The following is an 18,073-nucleotide window of genomic DNA, read 5'->3' as shown; positions in this document are numbered from 1 at the left end:
GTTATTCAATGTTTTATACCAATTCGCCTAAAAACATCCACTTTCATTTTATTACCTTTTTCCGTTCAATTTCCCAATCAGCCCCTAAAAAAGGCCAAATCATGTTTGCTAACAGGATAGAATCCGGATGATCGAGATCATATTAAACCCAATTATATCTAATGCACCTAAGAGCTCAATCACCAAGCCACAAGCATTGGGTAAATTTCCCGACTCCAACATCTTCATCAGCATCTGCTCATCTTTTGCAATGGTGATGAAAAAAATGCTCTTTTCACTCGATCTTAGTTTAAGGAATGTTGAACACAAGACCCTTCCCAATAACCCACCTTCAAATCAGTTTTAACTTTATTAATTTAATTTTTTGCCGGTAACCCTTTCAGCCTGCAGCCGCCACACGAAAGGCAAAAGCAAAATAAGAGACATCAAAATGTAGACACACTGATGTGATTTATTTGCAATTTACACAACTAAAAAACTACTAGGTACAGTGTTACAAGTATCCTGATTGTTTTTCATGTACACTATTTCCACTACTTCCAGTTCCAGGAACCTTGCTTGAGCTTAGATTTGGCGGAACCTGTGACTGCGTCTCAGCAAGCTCTCTAACTCTCAATAATATTGGTTCAGGAATAGGCATTGTAGCAGCATTTTTTCGGGAATTTATCTACATTAACCACAGAAATAAACACATTAAAAACAACACTGTATATATCAGAGGACGCAAGAAAAAAAAATTACCATTAAGCAATGACTTGCATGTGATGAAGATAATTATAGATGAGGCTGCTCACCCCTTTATCTGAAGGTATCTGTGCAAAGCTAGCTTTTAGTAGATTCCTCCATTTATCCTGAAAAATTATACTTGTCATCAGCCAAAATCTAATTCATACCCACCACAAGGACTGGTTGCAAGGGCAACAAGTCCCTGCAGGAATGTGTATTTCTTTAATAGACAACAGCAAAGGTAATACAAAAATACCTTGAGATCAACAGAGGTGCGGTACGAATATGATGCAAATGCAAGCCGCTTGATCTCAGACCACCTTCCAGCCCCATACCTAGATACACCCTCAACTAGCTTCATGACCTCTGAGAGAGTCCAAGCTCGATGATGTTTCCTTCTAATGCCACCTTTTGATGTGGGCACAGTGACTACATTATCATCCGAATCCCCCGATGAATCTACTTGTTTCAGCACCTTGTGATGGCCCCCAACTGCACCTGTTGACAAGAACTGTCTATCTTCATCTGCTACACCTAGAAACTGGGTAATAAAGAATGTAGCCAATCAGGAATACATTAATTCTGAATATAAAATGTCCAAGGCATTATCTCCTCAGGAAAGGACAAATTATTTTCATGCAGCAGAGAGCGAGAACAGCAAATAAACCAACAAGCAATCCTGCAATTGGCAGTCACAGAATTCAGAAATCTCACTCCCAATCCATGAGAATAGTTGGATGCTTGTTCAATGCTAATTTCACTTCAATTTGCAAAATCTAAAAGTTCTCCCCAAGGCAAATGTCAAGCCTCTCTTGCATTCACCTTTACCTCCCACCTAAAGGAAAATCCAGGCTTTCAGTCATCACTGAGAACTAGACCCTCCATGATCTGGGTTGATTTTGGATTTTAGAACAGTCCAGTCAAACTTGAGACTGAAACAGAAACAAAATCTTCTCTCTCCCAATCTTGAACTGGACCAGACTGGGCAGTTCCAGTTCAAACATTTTTTTCTTTAAACAAAAGAAAAGGGGAAAAAACTAACTGTTAGATTGACTCAAACCGGATCAAAATGTTACTGGGGCAAAACCTACAGTATGGTAATGGGCCACTGGTTCCACATACTAGAACCAACCTGGCCAGGGGTAATGATAACACCACTCCTAGCTTATGTTTTGCTATTTCCAATTACTTAAGATATCCAGCCAAAAATGCATAACTTTTCCTTCATTGTTCATCTTAATGTTTAAAGCAAATTGTACAGTCACACGCCTCCATCACATGCATACTATATTGTTGCCTTAAGAATATCACTAGAGCTTTAACCCACCAAGCTGGGACTTCAATCTTTTGCCAAAGGGAATATACAACTTAACTAATTTAAGGAGATAATGCATTAAGCAACCTGACTGCAGATCAACCCAATAGATATTAACATGACATACTATAACAGGTTCCATTCAACAAAGAAGGATAAAGGATGTAACTAAAATAAAATAAAACAAAAAAGGAAAGGTGGTGAAGAGGGGAGGAGAGAGAGAGAAAGAGAGAGAGCAGACCCATGGAAAAAAAACCATTGGATCAAATGAAAAAAATTAGCATATATTTGCACGAGGATACCAGATATAACAGAGCGTACCCTGTGCTGAACCTGTACAGGAGCAGATTGAGCTCTCTCATTCTCATAATTATCTGGTAGAAAACTATGTGCACCAAGTGCCTTCTTTACCAATTCAGCTGTCACACCCATGCTACTTGGGTTGAACTTCTGCATATGAAGTTTATGTCATGCAATTTAGCAATAAATAGAACCAATTGACATAAGACAACAATATCAACCCAAATAAATGGGCGCATAGAAAAGAACACACAGGTAGGGAAAACAACTTGTGGTGAAAGCACAAAAAGCAAACACTTCTGTTCGCTGGCCACGCCATCAGCCTCATCTTATGTCATTACTATACTTCAAATTGAAACAGCTTAGCAAAAATTTTTTAGGAAAAGAAAAAACAAAACAACTTTTCAGGTTTATATCAAAATAAGTGAGTTTATATTACCAAGTTAACATCAAACTGGAAAAAACAATATTAAAAAAAATACCTTATCCATTGCAAGCCCTATCCCCATTAATTTAATAAAGCAATTGTCAATCACCAAAATCAAAATCATTTTCTGTTGCTACTCTAGCATCCAAGTACTCAATTTTCTGTAGAGGAAACATCCCTCATTTTCTAGAATTTCTTCTTTTAAGGAAAATTTATTTCATTTCGTCCTTTCCCAAAAAACAAAAAAGAAAGGCATCAAACAGTAGCATACTCCTGCATCTGGAGATAACCTTGCATTTGACTAAGCACCCCCCCCCCCCCCCACCTTTTCAGACCCAATCAAATGAGTAAAGGGAAAGAAGAGTGATCCACCTCCACACATAGATAAAAGCCTCCAAACAGTATGAGGTAAGTAGCTCTATACTTCTAGTAGGGGAAAAAAAAAAGAACAACGATTGAAACCAACACGCTTAATAACCAAAAGCCAAAATATCAAACTCAAAATCTAGCAAAACGCACATATATTGCCCGGAAATGAAAAACTAACACACCAGAAGAGCCATGAAATTTTTCCTTGGACGGCTTCTTCGAACCCGAGAAACACATGGAATCTGAATCCCAGATCCTCCAAGGGAATCCAACCTTGTGACAACAGTTCTCCCCTCTAAAGAGACATTTCTAGCAGACCTCGTATGAAAATTTGAGGACATCTGTCCAAGTAGGGAATTCTTCACTATAGGCCTTAACTTTCCACTAGCCTCTTTGGACTCCACTTCTGAAAGTTCTTCAATATACCGTTTTGTAGGCTTCCGAACTCGTTTGGCAGCTCTTTGTTCTGTGTGATGATCTTCACTACCAGAATTGTCACCTATGTTACGATTTCTCTTGTCAGAAACAACTTGATCTTCCAGTTGGCTGCCATGGCTAATTGGCAACCCTTGCTGACCACCACTCATTGTTGTTCCTGTTGCTGGATCATTGGCTAAGGCACCGTCCCCATTATCAGAACCGTCTTCTTTGCCTTTATTAACTAATTTGTTATCTTTAATTATGAAAGTTGTTGCTGAAACATCACAAGAATTAGTTAATCCCATGGCAATTCTTCTCTTAAGCCATTGCTTATCCTTGACAGTAGTTTCACGCCCAAATGTTGCTTTAAAAGTTTCATGAAGTTCTTTAATTGACAAATTATCCAAGCATATTTCCCCGTTTAACTTGGAAAAATCAGGTTTTGAAGTAGTCACAGTGGTAGAAGTCAAAGCTCGACCTTCTGTCAGTACTGGAGCATTTGAGCACTCCCCAACGCCCCCAGATTGATGCATATGGCTTTGAATCAAACTCGGCGCAAAGGAAGGGCCAGTTTCCTGCAAGGGAATTTCAGATTGGAGGTTCTCATCAATAGCAGGCAATTTATCAAGCTGATCAGAACACTGGCTGTCTACAATGACACAAGCAGAAGAATAATCACGAGATCCACATGCTATGCGGAGCCTCTCTTCCTCTTTCACCTTTTGCAACATCTCCTCGATGTACTACAGAGATTTTAAAGGCCGAGATGGATCCAAGACAATTAGTTGTTCAATTAATAATTGAATAAGCTATAATCAATGACATGTTTGAAAATCTACATGAAAATGTCCAAGCAAAAAGCAGCCAAAAGAAAACAAGAGAAAGGGGGGTCAAACATGCAAATAAATAGGAGAAGAAACTAAAGTATTGACACTTCATATGAAAGTTGCTATAACAGTGTAATCCACATACAGATGAAACGGTGGCCTTAAATGAAATACCATAGGATACTTCCCCAAAAATGATAAAAACATAAGGAATGCAAATAAGCCAACAACTGATAAGCTAAAAGGGAAACAGAAGGGATGTTCTTATTATGTAATATTTCAAGTATGTTGCTCAATGTTTGCATGAATAATCCCCTGACGAGAAAAGAAAATTATACTTCCTAGAGCAGAAATGAACGAGTTCCTAAAACCAAATACAAAGGGGAAATAGAATTATAAGTAATGTCAACATCAGAAGTCTACACATTACGATATATTGTAGCGCGCTTCCGTAAAAGCCAACATAACTGCAACAAACAGTACTATGCCGGTGGAAGTGTAAGAAAAAAGAGCAATTTGAAAAACACATGAAACAAATCAGAAACTGTATTGTCAGAAAGCCAGACAATACCTCAAGTCGTGCATTTAATTTGTCTGGATCAACTTCTGTGTTCTCAGATGGTGACAAACCTGGCAAAATATGGAACCAACAACATCAGTTAAATAGTAAAAAAGCCATTAGATGTTGACAAGGCATTAACTGGAATCATACCACATTTAAATCAATATGAGTAAGCCAGACAACAAGAAATTCAATTAGAGAAAATAGTTGGGTTCAAATACTCCCTTGTACAGTGAAATAAAAGTAGTTCAAAATGAAAAACATTTAGAAAACAGTTTTGAGGAAAAACTGAGCCAAACTATAAAAACTACCAGCAAAGCTAAAACTATCAAATCACAACATCCTACCAAATTTTGGAAGACGTCATGTGACAAACATGCATTTAAAAGATACTCATGCAAATTATCACATACAAAAACATGCTAACCATTACCCACATGAAAGACAAAAAGAGAACCAAGTTCACCTTCACATTCAGTACTCTACCAGTTATAAAAAGTACCGACTACCAACAGTAAAAGGAAGGGGGAGGGGACCTTCTGAGCTTTCCAACTGTGGCAGCATGCCAGGGGAAGATCGATCATTGGAAATACACCCTATAGGCTGCCCTACATCTGCAACAGTACACACTTCGCTCTTCTCATCAACAAGCAGATCCTTAACCTCCATTACTTCATCATCTGTCGCAGGCACTAGTCTCCCATCTCCTTCCACCTGTGCGTTTGAAAGGATATCAGCACATCACAACTTCATTATAAACAACATAAGGTGAAGAGAGGAAAATGACAAGGTTTGAGAAGAGAAACATATGATCAGCAAACTTTTAAGATATGCAAGAAATGAAAAAGGTATATATATATAGTCTTTAGATTCTGCTTCTATTTGCTTCACAATAAGAAAGGTTCCCAAAAGGTTTGTCCAGTCACTGTTCCTCAAGACTAGAACACTTCCAAACATAGTAATACTATCAATAATGACAATAATAATCAAAACCATAATGTCATTTATTTTATTACATCTTTTATTGGATTACAAAAGCATCAGAGAGAGAATATATTCAGAAATAGGATATTCCCAATACTCAGTTCAGCCTTCACCACATACCAAACTACACTCAAACTCCTTCTCTGAATGCTGTTATAGATTTTAAAGAACAGTAAATAAACATCCTATCCCATATTGGCTTTGTTTTGGGTATTTGTGTTTGGAGGAGGAAAGTCAAACTCTAAAAACAGATTGGAAAAGGACCAGCCTAAAATGGATACAGGAGGAAAGAAAACATTAAATCCATAATGAACTTGGAAAAGAATCAAAGGAAACTTTAGGAGGTCATACCGTCATAGTTCACCATAGTATATAATGAATGTAGTGCATATAATGAAAGTATAATACATTAAACTGGCACAAAATGCAGTAGTAGTAACATTGAAAATGACTTATCATTGTATCCAAGTAAAATGATAGACAATAGATTCCAATCCACAAACAATTTTCAATTTCATAAGCAAGGATGAACTCTCACTACTTTCCAAAAAAAGAAATAATGAACAAAAAATATAAGGTAATTTACAATATAATCCTGAGGTTTGGCAAAAACCATATCTTAGTCCCTACTATTTTAACAAGAAACAATTTAATCCTTGAGATTTTATTTTATTAACAAAACAGTCCTTTTGTTGAATATCCTGTCAATCAACCACAAATTGAACAAGTCAATCCAAATCTAAGGGATTAAATTTTTCTAAATACTAAAACTGCAGGGAATGAACTGCTACAAAAGTGAAAAATGATGGACTAAATTGTTATAATCTAGCAGTGAATTTTAACAAAATTATTATTTTGTTAACAAAATGAAATCTAATAGGTTAGATCATTTCTCATTAAAAACAAAATAGGACTAAATTGTGATTTTGGTGAAACCTTGGAGAATATATTGTAAATTATCAAAAATATCTTTCAAATACCATTATCTGAGTTATTGTATAAGCCAAAAATCTAGCTTGGACGGTCTCATAATTGTTTGATGATAAAAAGAAAATTCAAAATTTTCTTCCGCTTCAACTTGGAATACAATTAAAAAAAAAAGAAAGAAACAGATATTTGAGAATTTACCCGAACAAGCTTGTATACAACAGGATCAGTGAGCTGCTTGGCTGATGATAGAGAAGAGTAAATTTTCCCAAACCCAGGTTCCTCAAACTTCCCTTCGTCGTTCCCCTCAACTTCAACCTCTGTTTCCATGGAAAATCCACCACATGCAACTCAAATACACAAACTGAAAACCCCAAACAAAAATAAACAAAATACAATCAATAGTTAATTATTTTCCTCTCCAAGATTGAACCTTTAAGCACCACATGCAAAAGGCACACAAATCCAAACTCACTAAAACAGTGATTATCTTATGAAGTTCATTTATATCACTTAAAAAAAAAAAGTCCACAAGAACTAATGCACCTCCTCCACATGTTAAAATTCCCAATATCCAAATACTCAATCAAAACCAAACTAAAGTCGCTCAAAATTGTTGAACTATCTATGTGAACACAACGATAGTAAATAAACCCAAAATAATCACATAAAGTTTTAGCAAGTCACTTAACTAAATAAATGCAATAACTAAATAAATGCAATAGATACGTACACCATACATCCTGTGAAAAATTGCAACTGAAACCTCGTATAAATTAATAAATTTAACCTAATTGGTTAACAACTTTAAATTCCAAAATAGCTAAATTTCATATGCAAGTATATGTATGTATAAATTAACCCCAAAATGGCATTTAACACTTAACCAAAACGATGAAAAGCTAAAATTGAGTTCAAGCAGTTCTACGGGACACAGAAGCAATATAAAAGCAAAGATTACACAATTGTATAAAAAAGAAACCACAAAGAGTGCATTTCAAGCTCAATTAAAGCTAAAACTCACTACCAAAATCTAAACACTAGTAATTTTATGCATAATTTATAACGAAAAATAAAATTTGTCAGATAAAATGCAGCCAAAAATTAAAAATAAATAAACAAAATAGAGGAAATGAATACTCACCATAGGAGTGAGTCAGTGAGAGGTGAAGAATTAATGGCCTCAGGTCAACGAAACTAAAGAAATCATGCAGTGACCATTACGCGCCTAAGCAAATGAATTGAGAGAGAGTTGTGCTTGAGAAATTCGGGCGTGCCTTTTTGGCTCGCTTTTACAGTACGCTGTGTTCACTGTGATACAGTTCCGGATTCGAAATCTCCTGTCTGTGGACGGAATTTTATACAAGCGCGTGGATTCCGAAATCTGTTTTGCAATTTGCGATTTTAATTCACCAATCCCTTTTTTGCTATTATAGAATTAGGCCCTGTTATTGAAAATATTTTTAAAATGGCTTTTAAATATATTATTTTAAATGTCAATGAATATCATTTAAATAAGTAATTTTCATTTTAAAATATTAGAAAAATAAAGTATGTTGAATATAATTTAAATTAATATTAATATTTTACCTAATGTAATTTAATATTTTTTTAAATAATAGTTTCAATACAAACAAACTTTTTTTCACTTTAAAATATAACCATATTATTAATATTAACAAATCGATGGCGGTGTATGAGGCAATTTACAACTTTTTTTTTCAGTTACGTGATTTACAACTTTGTTATGTAAAACAAAGAAATTAAGAAATTAAATTAACATATATTCTATATTTCATGAAAGTATAATTTTCTCCGTTTTTATAATTTTTTATTATTATTTTAAAATTATTATTTATTTTTTAAATTATAATAACATATAAATTAATTATTATAATTTTATTTTCATTTTTAAAAAATTTCTCAAAATATTTTTTAATATTTAATTAAATTTAATATATTTAAATAAATTATAATTGTTTACAATAAGATATAGTATTATATAATATACGAGTGATTAAATTTACATATACTCGTAAAGTTCTGATAATAAGAAAGCAAAATTAATATATTTATGAAAACACGTTTACAATTTTAATATTATGCAAACTTATGTTTGGATTCAAACATTTTATTTTGGAATTTATGATTCTAAAATTTGTGTTAATTAATTTAAATAAAGAATAGCTACATCTTAAATGTGAAATTCATGACCTTTTAAATTTTTAACGACTTTTATTTAGATTTATATCACTCAACACTAAAGGAAAGCCGACAATAACACGAAAATTTGGCCAATGGTTGCATTCGCTATTTATTCAAGTTTTAGCTTTTGACGGTTCATAGTTGTATGAACAATAAGAATAATTTAGTTGATATTATCGTATTTAGACTCCATTTATTTGTATAAAATAATTTTTATTTAGATTTTATTTATTTATAAAAATTAATTTATATTTTAAAGATTTTTTTATAAAATATTTTTAAATATCTAGCCTACTGGTTTATCAGCATTCCATAATTAAATATTTTTAAAAATTGAGAAATTATTGGTGCACGCAATACATGAAATAGTCACTCGTAAAAGATAAGACTCATCCTCTAAATATTTAAATTCAAAACTTAAAAGAAATTTTTAATATCCGACGCAAAACTCATGCATCAGGTGCATTCTGTAATCATGCAGATAATGAAATGAGATTTTTCAAATGAAAAAAGATTTTCTTTTGGAAATCGCCATTACTCAGCATAGGACACTGGTCAATGGCAACGCTTAACCTTTTCCTCTATGCAATTTTGGGAGGCAAGAAATGTTTGGAAAATAATCGAGTCCCAGTGAGAGACTCGTAGTAATACCTTAGATGTTCACAAGCTTCTGATGAGTGGAATCACTAGATAATAACCCAACATCATTCAAAATAAAATCTAAAATTTAGACAATGCCAATTGCCCAAATGTATATACGTGAAGCATATCATACAACTAAGACCGTCAACCCAAGCATTTCAAATTCCTAGAAAGTGTTAAGGTTACCCACCTAAGAGGCAAAATGGTTCACAGATTTAATGACATCCTTTTAGGCTGAATTGAAGACAGCAGGTCTCGATCCTTAAGCTTCATAGAACAGGCCAGCCAAAAGAAAACACACAGCTTTCAACTTATAATGGCCTGCACATGGTGACAAAACGGGTTAAAAAGTAAATTTAATATAATTAGTAAAGCAAAGCCATTTGGGCCCACTGCAGATTGGTGGGTTGGGGGGCGGGGATATCATAGACACAGGATGCTGGTAGAGATCCTAAGTTAAAGCCACATTTTCTCCTAAACCAATTTTATATGAACTTCATAAAATATGCTGGCAAAAAATGCCCTTAAAGAAGAAGACGAGAGAAGCCTTAGCTTGCAATTAACAACAGCCTGACAGTCTGACATAGTTACAAAATGGAATAAAATGCAATTGAATAGAATTAATAAAATACCATAACAAGTTCTGGAAACAAGAAAAATAACAGGTGACTTTATCATCCATTGAAGGCAATATAACCAAAGCAGGGTGATTAGTGTCACATAGGACTAGTGTGGAAAATGGCCAATCTTTTAATTCATGAATTGTTTACAATCACAGCAAAAAGGCAGTTAATAAACCCGATAATTATTTGGAATTATACTTTTCTAGGTAAACCTAGTTACCCAGACTTCAAACAAAAAGGACCTTCTTCTACCACCTAATTGATGGCCAGCATAAATAATTATTGAGAAAGAGATAGGGATAGACTATGTTGGTCCATCCATCAAGCAATTACTGTACTTGGTCAAACGTAGCAGTGACTTGTATCAAGTGCAGTGTAGGAGCTTCTGAAATCCAGGAACTTCAATAAGAGTTCAAAGAGACTAACAAACTCCAATGTTCAATGTAAGCATTGTTGAGAGGTCCACTTCACCCATCATTGTTGGGTAAGGAAGAGTATATTATAATCAATACTAGCTAGAAGAATTAGAATACTGACATTAGAATGTAGGAACTCTCCATTTACTAACTAGAAGCCCAAACACCACGACCAGAAAATTGAATGAATGAATTTCAATGATTATGAGAAGGATTGTTTGAGAACCATATCTAAACCCCAACAGAATTACATGAATCTCGGATAGGAGACCTGAATTAACCCATTCTAATGCTGCTTGTTTCTCCTGCATCACCACCACACCTTGAATGAATGGAACCAAGTAAGATTAAATCCAAGGAAATTCTACAAGTAAGCATCAAATTTGAGAGTGAAATATAGTTATATTATGCTTCAAATCCAAAGATATAACATAAAAGTAACAATGTCAAAGACATAAATGATGCAACAATTTTATGTCTTAAACATTGGTCCATCATCAGCCAAACACTATACTGGGTCACAGACATAGTGGCTTGTATAAGGCGTAGTGTAGGAGCTTCCGAACTCCAGGAACTTCAATAAGAGTTCAAAGAGACTAACAAACTCCACAATGTTTAATTTAAGCATTGTTGAGGGATCCACTTAACCCATCATTGTTGGGAAAGGGAGGAATATATTACAATCAATGCTAGCTAGAAGAATTAGAATACTGACATTAGAATGTAGGAAATCTCAATTTACTAACTAGAAGCCTAAACACCAAGACCAGAAAATTGAATGAATGAATTTTAATGATTATGATAAGGATTGTTTGAGAACCATATCTAAACCTCAACAGAATTACATGAATCTTGGATGGGAGACCTGAATTAACCCATTCTATTGCTGCTTGTTTCTCCTGCATCACCTCCACACCTTGAATGAATGGAACCAAGCAAGACTAAAGCCAAGGGATATTCTACAGGTAAGTATGAAACTTGAGGGTGAAATATAGTGATATATAAGCCTCAAATCCATAGATATAGATACCACATAAAAGTAACAATGTCAAATACATAAATGAGGAAAGAATTGCATATTTACATGCATGTAACAAATTTATGTCTTAATCGTTGGTCCATCATCAGCCAATCACTATTCTGGGTCACATACATGGTGGCTAGTATAAAGTGTAGTATAGGAGGCTAGGAGCTTCCGAACTCCAGGAACTTCAATAAGAGTTCAAAGAGACTAACAACTCCAATTTCAATGTAAGCATTGTTGAGAGGTCCACTTCACCCATCATTGTTGGGTAAGGAAGGAGTACATTATAATCAATACTAGCTAGAAGAATTAGAATACTGACATTAGAATGTAGGAACTCTCCATTTGCTAACTAGAAGCCTAAACACCACGACCAGAAAATTGAATGAATGAATTTCAATGATTATGAGAAGGATTGTTTGAGAACCATATCTAAACCGCAACAGAATTACATGAATCTCGGATAGGAGACCTGAATTAACCCATTCTAATGCTGCTTGTTTCTCCTGCATCACCACCACACCTTGAATGAATGGAACCGAGTAAGATTAAATCCAAGGAAATTCTACAAGTAAGCATCAAATTTGAGAGTGAAATATAGTTATATTATGCTTCAAATCCAAAGATATAACATAAAAGTAACAATGTCAAAGACATAAATGATGCAACAATTTTATGTCTTAAACATTGGTCCATCATCAGCCAAACACTATACTGGGTCACAGACATAGTGGCTTGTATAAGGCATAGTGTAGGAGCTTCCGAACTCCAGGAACTTCAATAAGAGTTCAAAGAGACTAACAAACTCCACAATGTTTAATTTAAGCATTGTTGAGGGATCCACTTAACCCATCATTGTTGGGAAAGGGAGGAATATATTACAATCAATGCTAGCTAGAAGAATTAGAATACTGACATTAGAATGTAGGAAATCTCAATTTACTAACTAGAAGCCTAAACACCAAGACCAGAAAATTGAATGAATGAATTTCAATGATTATGATAAGGATTGTTTGAGAACCATATCTAAACCTCAACAGAATTACATGAATCTTGGATGGGAGACCTGAATTAACCCATTCTATTGCTGCTTGTTTCTCCTGCATCACCTCCACACCTTGAATGAATGGAACCAAGCAAGACTAAAGCCAAGGGATATTCTACAGGTAAGTATGAAACTTGAGGGTGAAATATAGTGATATATAAGCCTCAAATCCATAGATATAGATACCACATAAAAGTAACAATGTCAAATACATAAATGAGGAAAGAATTGCATATTTACATGCATGTAACAAATTTATGTCTTAATCGTTGGTCCATCATCAGCCAATCACTATACTGGGTCACAGACATAGTGGCTTGCATAAAGTATAGTGTATGTAGGAGCTTCCGAACTCCAGGAACTTCAATAAGAGTTCAAAGAAACTAACAAACTCCATAATGTTGAATTTAAGCATTGTTGAGGGATACAATTAACCCATCATTGTTGGGAAAGAGAAGAGTATAACCAATGCTAGCAAGAAGAATGCATAATTCTGCCACTTCAAAAATCCAGTGTAATCACAAGTACAAGACCTAATATAGGTGACTTAGTTAGGAATGCGAGGAAAATAAAACAATAACGATAGAATGTGGGAATTCTCAATTTGTTGACCAAAGCTCTAAAGATTTACTTTGAGAACCATACCCAAACACCAAAAAGAGAGAACTGGATTCCAATCTGAATTTCCCAGCGGCATGAATACAAGATATTCGACTTCAAGACCTGAAGATTAATTCAGTCAATCGCTGCTTACAGATCCAGCATCACCTCCACACCCAGGAAAGGATGGAACCTAGTAAGATAAACTGGAGGAGAAATTCTATGGTCAGCTTCAAAATTGACAGCGAAAAATATTAAAATCTAAGCTTCCATACCTGCCACATTACGCAATCTTAGGTGAATTTTCATTTGCTCTAGTCAAAAGCCACTGTTTAGCCGCACTCACGGATAGATCTGAACCACAAGCATACATATGTCAATAGAATTGTTTGGTTGCCCACAGAAATAAAAGATTTCTTTTTTTTTTTGGATGGGGGAGAGAGCTGTGTACATCTCGAGTCTTGTGCTGATTTTAGTGAGCACGATCATGTAAGCGATCAGGGAGTACGCCCCCCATGGCGTTTGTTTGTTTGGTTTATCATTGGGTTTCGATTCGTTTCTGGTGGGGGACAAAAGGAATTAGGTGAAGAGCCACTGTGGTGCTTTTTTGACCGTTGGATGATCTGCCGTTTAGATTTTGACGGGAAAAGTATATTCCTTTGTTTTAGCCGCTAAAATTAAGGGTATGCTTGGTTTTGTGTCGAATATACCACATGGTCTATGGCTAATTTTAATTAACAAAATTTGAGTTTAACAAATAATTTTTAAATATTATTATTATTATATAAAAAAAATTAATAATAGTGCATATTAATACATTAATGAAATAAATTTATAATTAGTAAATTTTAAAAGAATAATATAGTTTAAATGAAAATCTAAGGTAAATTAGCTACGAATTAATGAAAAATAATTATATTGTTATTGATATGTTTAAAGTCTAAGCCACTAACAATATTAAGGCACCTAAGCTCAATATATAAATAATTAATCACAAAAAAAAAATTTTAGTTCCTCATTTAATAAAATTTATTTTATAATAAAAAAATTTAAATAAATTTTCAACATATAACTACAATTTTCAATTTGTCTAACACTAATAATTTTCAATAATACCAATAAATAAATACAATTTTCAATTTGTCTAACACTAATAATTTTCAATAATATCAACAAATAAATATATAACGAAGATAAAATTATTTAACATTAAAATTTAATTTTTAAAATTTTTAACATTACCTATTTCATAGGTCGATATCCACTTTAGGATTGGCTAACAACTTTTATCATTAATTTTAACTTAACTACTTCATTTACGTTCTTGTAAAAATAAATTTGTAAAATTGAATAAAATTAATATTTATTTTTAAAATTAAATTTTGTCAAATTGAAAAAAATAAAATTTTTTATTTTAAATAAAATAATAATTATAAAAAAATTAATTAAATTAAATTTTTATAAAATTTTTTATTCTAAACAAAAAGTAAAAATCATCTTAAGTAAATCTAATTCACTTACAAGTTAATAGAAACTTAGCTCGACCTTAAATAAACTACAGCTAAAAGTAGTTGATTTGGTATATAAGATCCACTAATAAAAGGTAGACATAATAATAGTATTACTACCATAATTAGTTAGAAATTATTATCATAAGCTAAAAATCGACCGGTCAAAAAAAGATAGAAACATAAGGGTGTATATAGTCAGTGGTGGAGTCAGGAGCTTCCCTTTGGTAGGGCACCGGCTGCGCCGCTGCGACACCTCATCCTCCTTCAAAGCATTTTTCGGTCGCCGGTACGGCACGTGCCCCCTTACCGTACCTTGCCTCCGCCCCTGCATATAGCCATGTATGGTACAAGTGAAACAAGTTGAGGTTCAAATGGAGCTGTGCAACACAATGTCATACAATTTCAAGATAGTTGAAATCCATGGATATAAGGTGAAGAAGCAAAAGATAAGCACAACAAACAATAGTGATAGATATAGTAGAGCTCTTCCATATTTCATGTCTCATTTACAAGTTTTATTATTGTGCTTAATGAATGCATTATTGATATTTTTTACATTCAATCAATAAAGAGAAAAAAAAAACTAAATAATACAATAATTAGTGATCAAATCCTTAACCAAGTAATTCACACTTTTATCGACCTTGACGAATAAAACATTGTAGCTTATAAATATTTTCTTATTTTTGGATTGAGAATTGTTTTTTTGTCAAAAATAAAAATATATTATTATGACTAAATTAAATATATTTATTCATAAATATTTATATAATATTTTTCTTTAGTCAATTTGAAACATTGTAGTGGTCATTATAGATCTACATGCTCTGAATTCTTTCTTTTTCGGAGACTTTAGAATATATATTTTTTGTTTATCCTATTACTCAGCGTATTTGGTTTGTTAGTCCTTACACATATAAATATATTTCTACCGATTTTCTTTATTTCATTATTTGTTAGACTCCTCTGATTGATAATGCAAGTAGAGATATCAATAGTTCATTGTTATTAACTATGATCACTCTTACTCTGTGGTATATACGGAAAATACATAATAAATTAATTTTTTAGAATATTTTTTTAAATTATATTTTTATGTCACATTTTATTTCGCTTGATTTTTTTTATATGCGGGTGTTTTTGTTAATTTTTCTTATCCCAAATAAAATTTATTGTCCAATTTCAATTGAATTCCTAGAGGTCTTTTCAAACTTAATTATTAAGTTATATGGAATGATCCATTTTCTTCCATTGCTGTAACTATTGTTATTATTAATTGGGATAGTTTTATTGTTCATAGACTTGCTAAACAAGTGTGGTCTTAGTCGGTTGGAGCCAGTGAAACTAAAACTCTATTAGAAGGTTTGAAACTAGCATTTCTCATTTCAATTTATTTCTCATTTCAATCTATTTCTCATCAGGTAAATAGTACTGATACAGTGAATAAGTTAACTTTAAAATATCTATTACCGCTGCAATGAATATCTTAGATTCTACCTATACTTCTTTAAACTTTTACAGTTCTACTGCTTATTTAGCATCTTTATATTGCAATTAAAGAAAGAAAAAACTTCTCCCTCGGTATTGGAGCTTTCAATTTTCAAGTGTCAGTTGATAAAGAAGAAAAAGAGAAAAAGTTAATGTGATAAATTATAAACTTTACATATTTATATAGTCGTATTATATATATTTCTTTAATAATCACACTTTACATTAATAAAAACAGTGTAATTGTACTCTATCTTCAATCACATTATTATAAATTAATATAATTATTAATGAGATGATTAAGTGATGACGGTTGAATTTTACCACCTCATTATGAGCCGAACTTCAAAAGTGGACTTCAAAAGTCAATCCAGATTCAAAACTTCAATTTAGGCCCACAGATCAGATTGAATCACTCACAAACCTAGACCCAATCACTACAGACTCAGCCCGGTGATGTGACGGGAGAGGGACAGTAAGTTCAGTCACCTTGCAGCCCTGTTCGTACGCGCGCCAGAGGAAATTAAATGGCTATTGGCGTGGAGAGGACGTCTACGCTCTCGGACGTTCGGACCTACATGACGGAGGCAAGTGACACCGTAACAGGAAGCCGTTACGCGTCATTAGCAGACAAAATGAAACGAATAAAAAGAGAGCTCAGGCTCAATCACTACAGACTCAGCCCGTGATGTGAAGGGGGAGAGGGACAGTAAGTCCAGTCACTTCGCAGTTCTATCCGCACGCGAGCCGAAAAAAATTAAATAGCCGGTTGGCTTAGAGAGAACGTCTGATGCTCTTGTACGTATGGACCTATATAACAGAGACATGTGACACTATAGCAGGGAAGCCGTTATGCGTCATTAGCAAAGAAAAGAAAAAGAATAAAAAGAGAGAATAAAAAGAGAGAACCTCTTTCTTTTGGACCACGCTTATATAATAATTATAAACTTTATTATCTGAATTTTAGAATATCATTAAGTATTACTTAATTTAATGTGTGAGGTGAAATGACAGTTTTGTTAAATTTTAAAGTGGTGAAATTAATAATATAGTACAATATAATTGTCAAAATTGAAAATTACTTTAGGTTAAAATCATCAAAATAAGTCAAATCTCTGTAAAATTAAAATAAAATTAAATTAAGTTAAATGTTTAAAGCAACACAATTTTTTTTTCATCAAAGCAAAACAATTTTACGATTTTGTAATTTTGTGTATTTTAACTTTTATATTTAAAATATTACCTTTTAATACACAAAAATCATTATTATTATTTTTTTTGTTAAAAAGTCCAAAAACCTACAAAGCCCATTCATATTGCAAACCAACCTGCAATCCACCAAACTTAGAAACCAACGAAATACTCAAAACGATTAATCCAAGCCTAGCAGATCAAACCAGCAATCCATCCTTCATCGAAAACATCGCAACCACCCACGAGCACAAACAAGGAAATAAAGGAGAGCAACACCACAAACGTTGAGACCAATGTCAAACCGATCAATCACTGCAATTACCACAAAAAATAACAAAAGGAACCAACGGAGCCCTCATGGATTCTGGCCGTTGAGAATAGTACAGTCCTTTTTCTTAAAAAAAAGAAAAGGAAATTTCCTTCTCATTCATTTTGTATTTGGGCTTGCATCAGGTTGTTAGTGAATTT

At 33.4% G+C, this 18,073-nt stretch overlaps 1 protein-coding gene and 1 long non-coding RNA gene across 9 annotated transcripts; both read right to left on the bottom strand.

Moving 5' to 3' along the window:
• Window positions 1-421: 421 nt before the first annotated feature.
• Window positions 422-8,220, bottom strand: LOC110626403. 7 transcript variants are annotated; one of them, XM_021772264.2, is made up of 9 exons: window positions 8,002-8,212; window positions 7,059-7,177; window positions 5,483-5,660; window positions 4,956-5,014; window positions 3,320-4,300; window positions 2,363-2,491; window positions 983-1,267; window positions 795-851; window positions 422-667 (listed from the first exon to the last, which is right to left on the bottom strand). In XM_021772264.2, the coding sequence occupies exons 3-9, from the start codon at window positions 5,613-5,615 to the stop codon at window positions 494-496; spliced, it is 1,818 nt and encodes a 605-aa protein (XP_021627956.1). In that variant the 5' UTR covers window positions 5,616-5,660; window positions 7,059-7,177; window positions 8,002-8,212; the 3' UTR covers window positions 422-493. The 7 variants fall into 7 exon arrangements, with proteins under 7 accessions (XP_021627956.1, XP_021627952.1, XP_021627955.1 ...); XM_021772260.2 differs by having other exon boundaries at window positions 7,059-7,221; window positions 8,002-8,210; XM_021772263.2 differs by having other exon boundaries at window positions 3,320-4,132; window positions 7,059-7,221; window positions 8,002-8,209.
• Window positions 8,221-10,107: 1,887 nt separating this feature from the next.
• LOC110626835 lies at window positions 10,108-14,035 on the bottom strand. 2 transcript variants are annotated; one of them, XR_006352563.1, is made up of 3 exons: window positions 13,688-13,995; window positions 13,458-13,618; window positions 10,108-12,290 (listed from the first exon to the last, which is right to left on the bottom strand). It is a non-coding gene; the product is annotated as an uncharacterized LOC110626835 (long non-coding RNA). The 2 variants fall into 2 exon arrangements; XR_002489790.2 differs by lacking the exon at window positions 10,108-12,290 and having other exon boundaries at window positions 13,194-13,618; window positions 13,688-14,035.
• Between the last annotated feature and the right edge of the window lie 4,038 nt (window positions 14,036-18,073).

The sequence above is a fragment of the Manihot esculenta genome, chromosome 11 (genome assembly GCF_001659605.2).
Source record: "Manihot esculenta cultivar AM560-2 chromosome 11, M.esculenta_v8, whole genome shotgun sequence".
Taxonomy (NCBI): domain Eukaryota; kingdom Viridiplantae; phylum Streptophyta; class Magnoliopsida; order Malpighiales; family Euphorbiaceae; genus Manihot; species Manihot esculenta.
This window is presented reverse-complemented; position numbering and strand designations above follow the sequence as displayed.

Coding starts and splice junctions, on each gene's coding strand:
- LOC110626403 (XM_021772260.2), bottom strand. CDS start 7,187: ATGGAAACAGAGGTTGAAGTTGAGGGGAACGACGAAGGGAAGTTTGAG. Junction 5,015..5,482: donor ACAGTTGGAAAGCTCAGAAG/GTCCCCTCCCCC, acceptor ATATTTTGCCAG/GTTTGTCACCATCTGAGAAC. Junction 2,492..3,319: donor AAAATTTCATGGCTCTTCTG/GTGTGTTAGTTT, acceptor CTTCATATGCAG/AAGTTCAACCCAAGTAGCAT.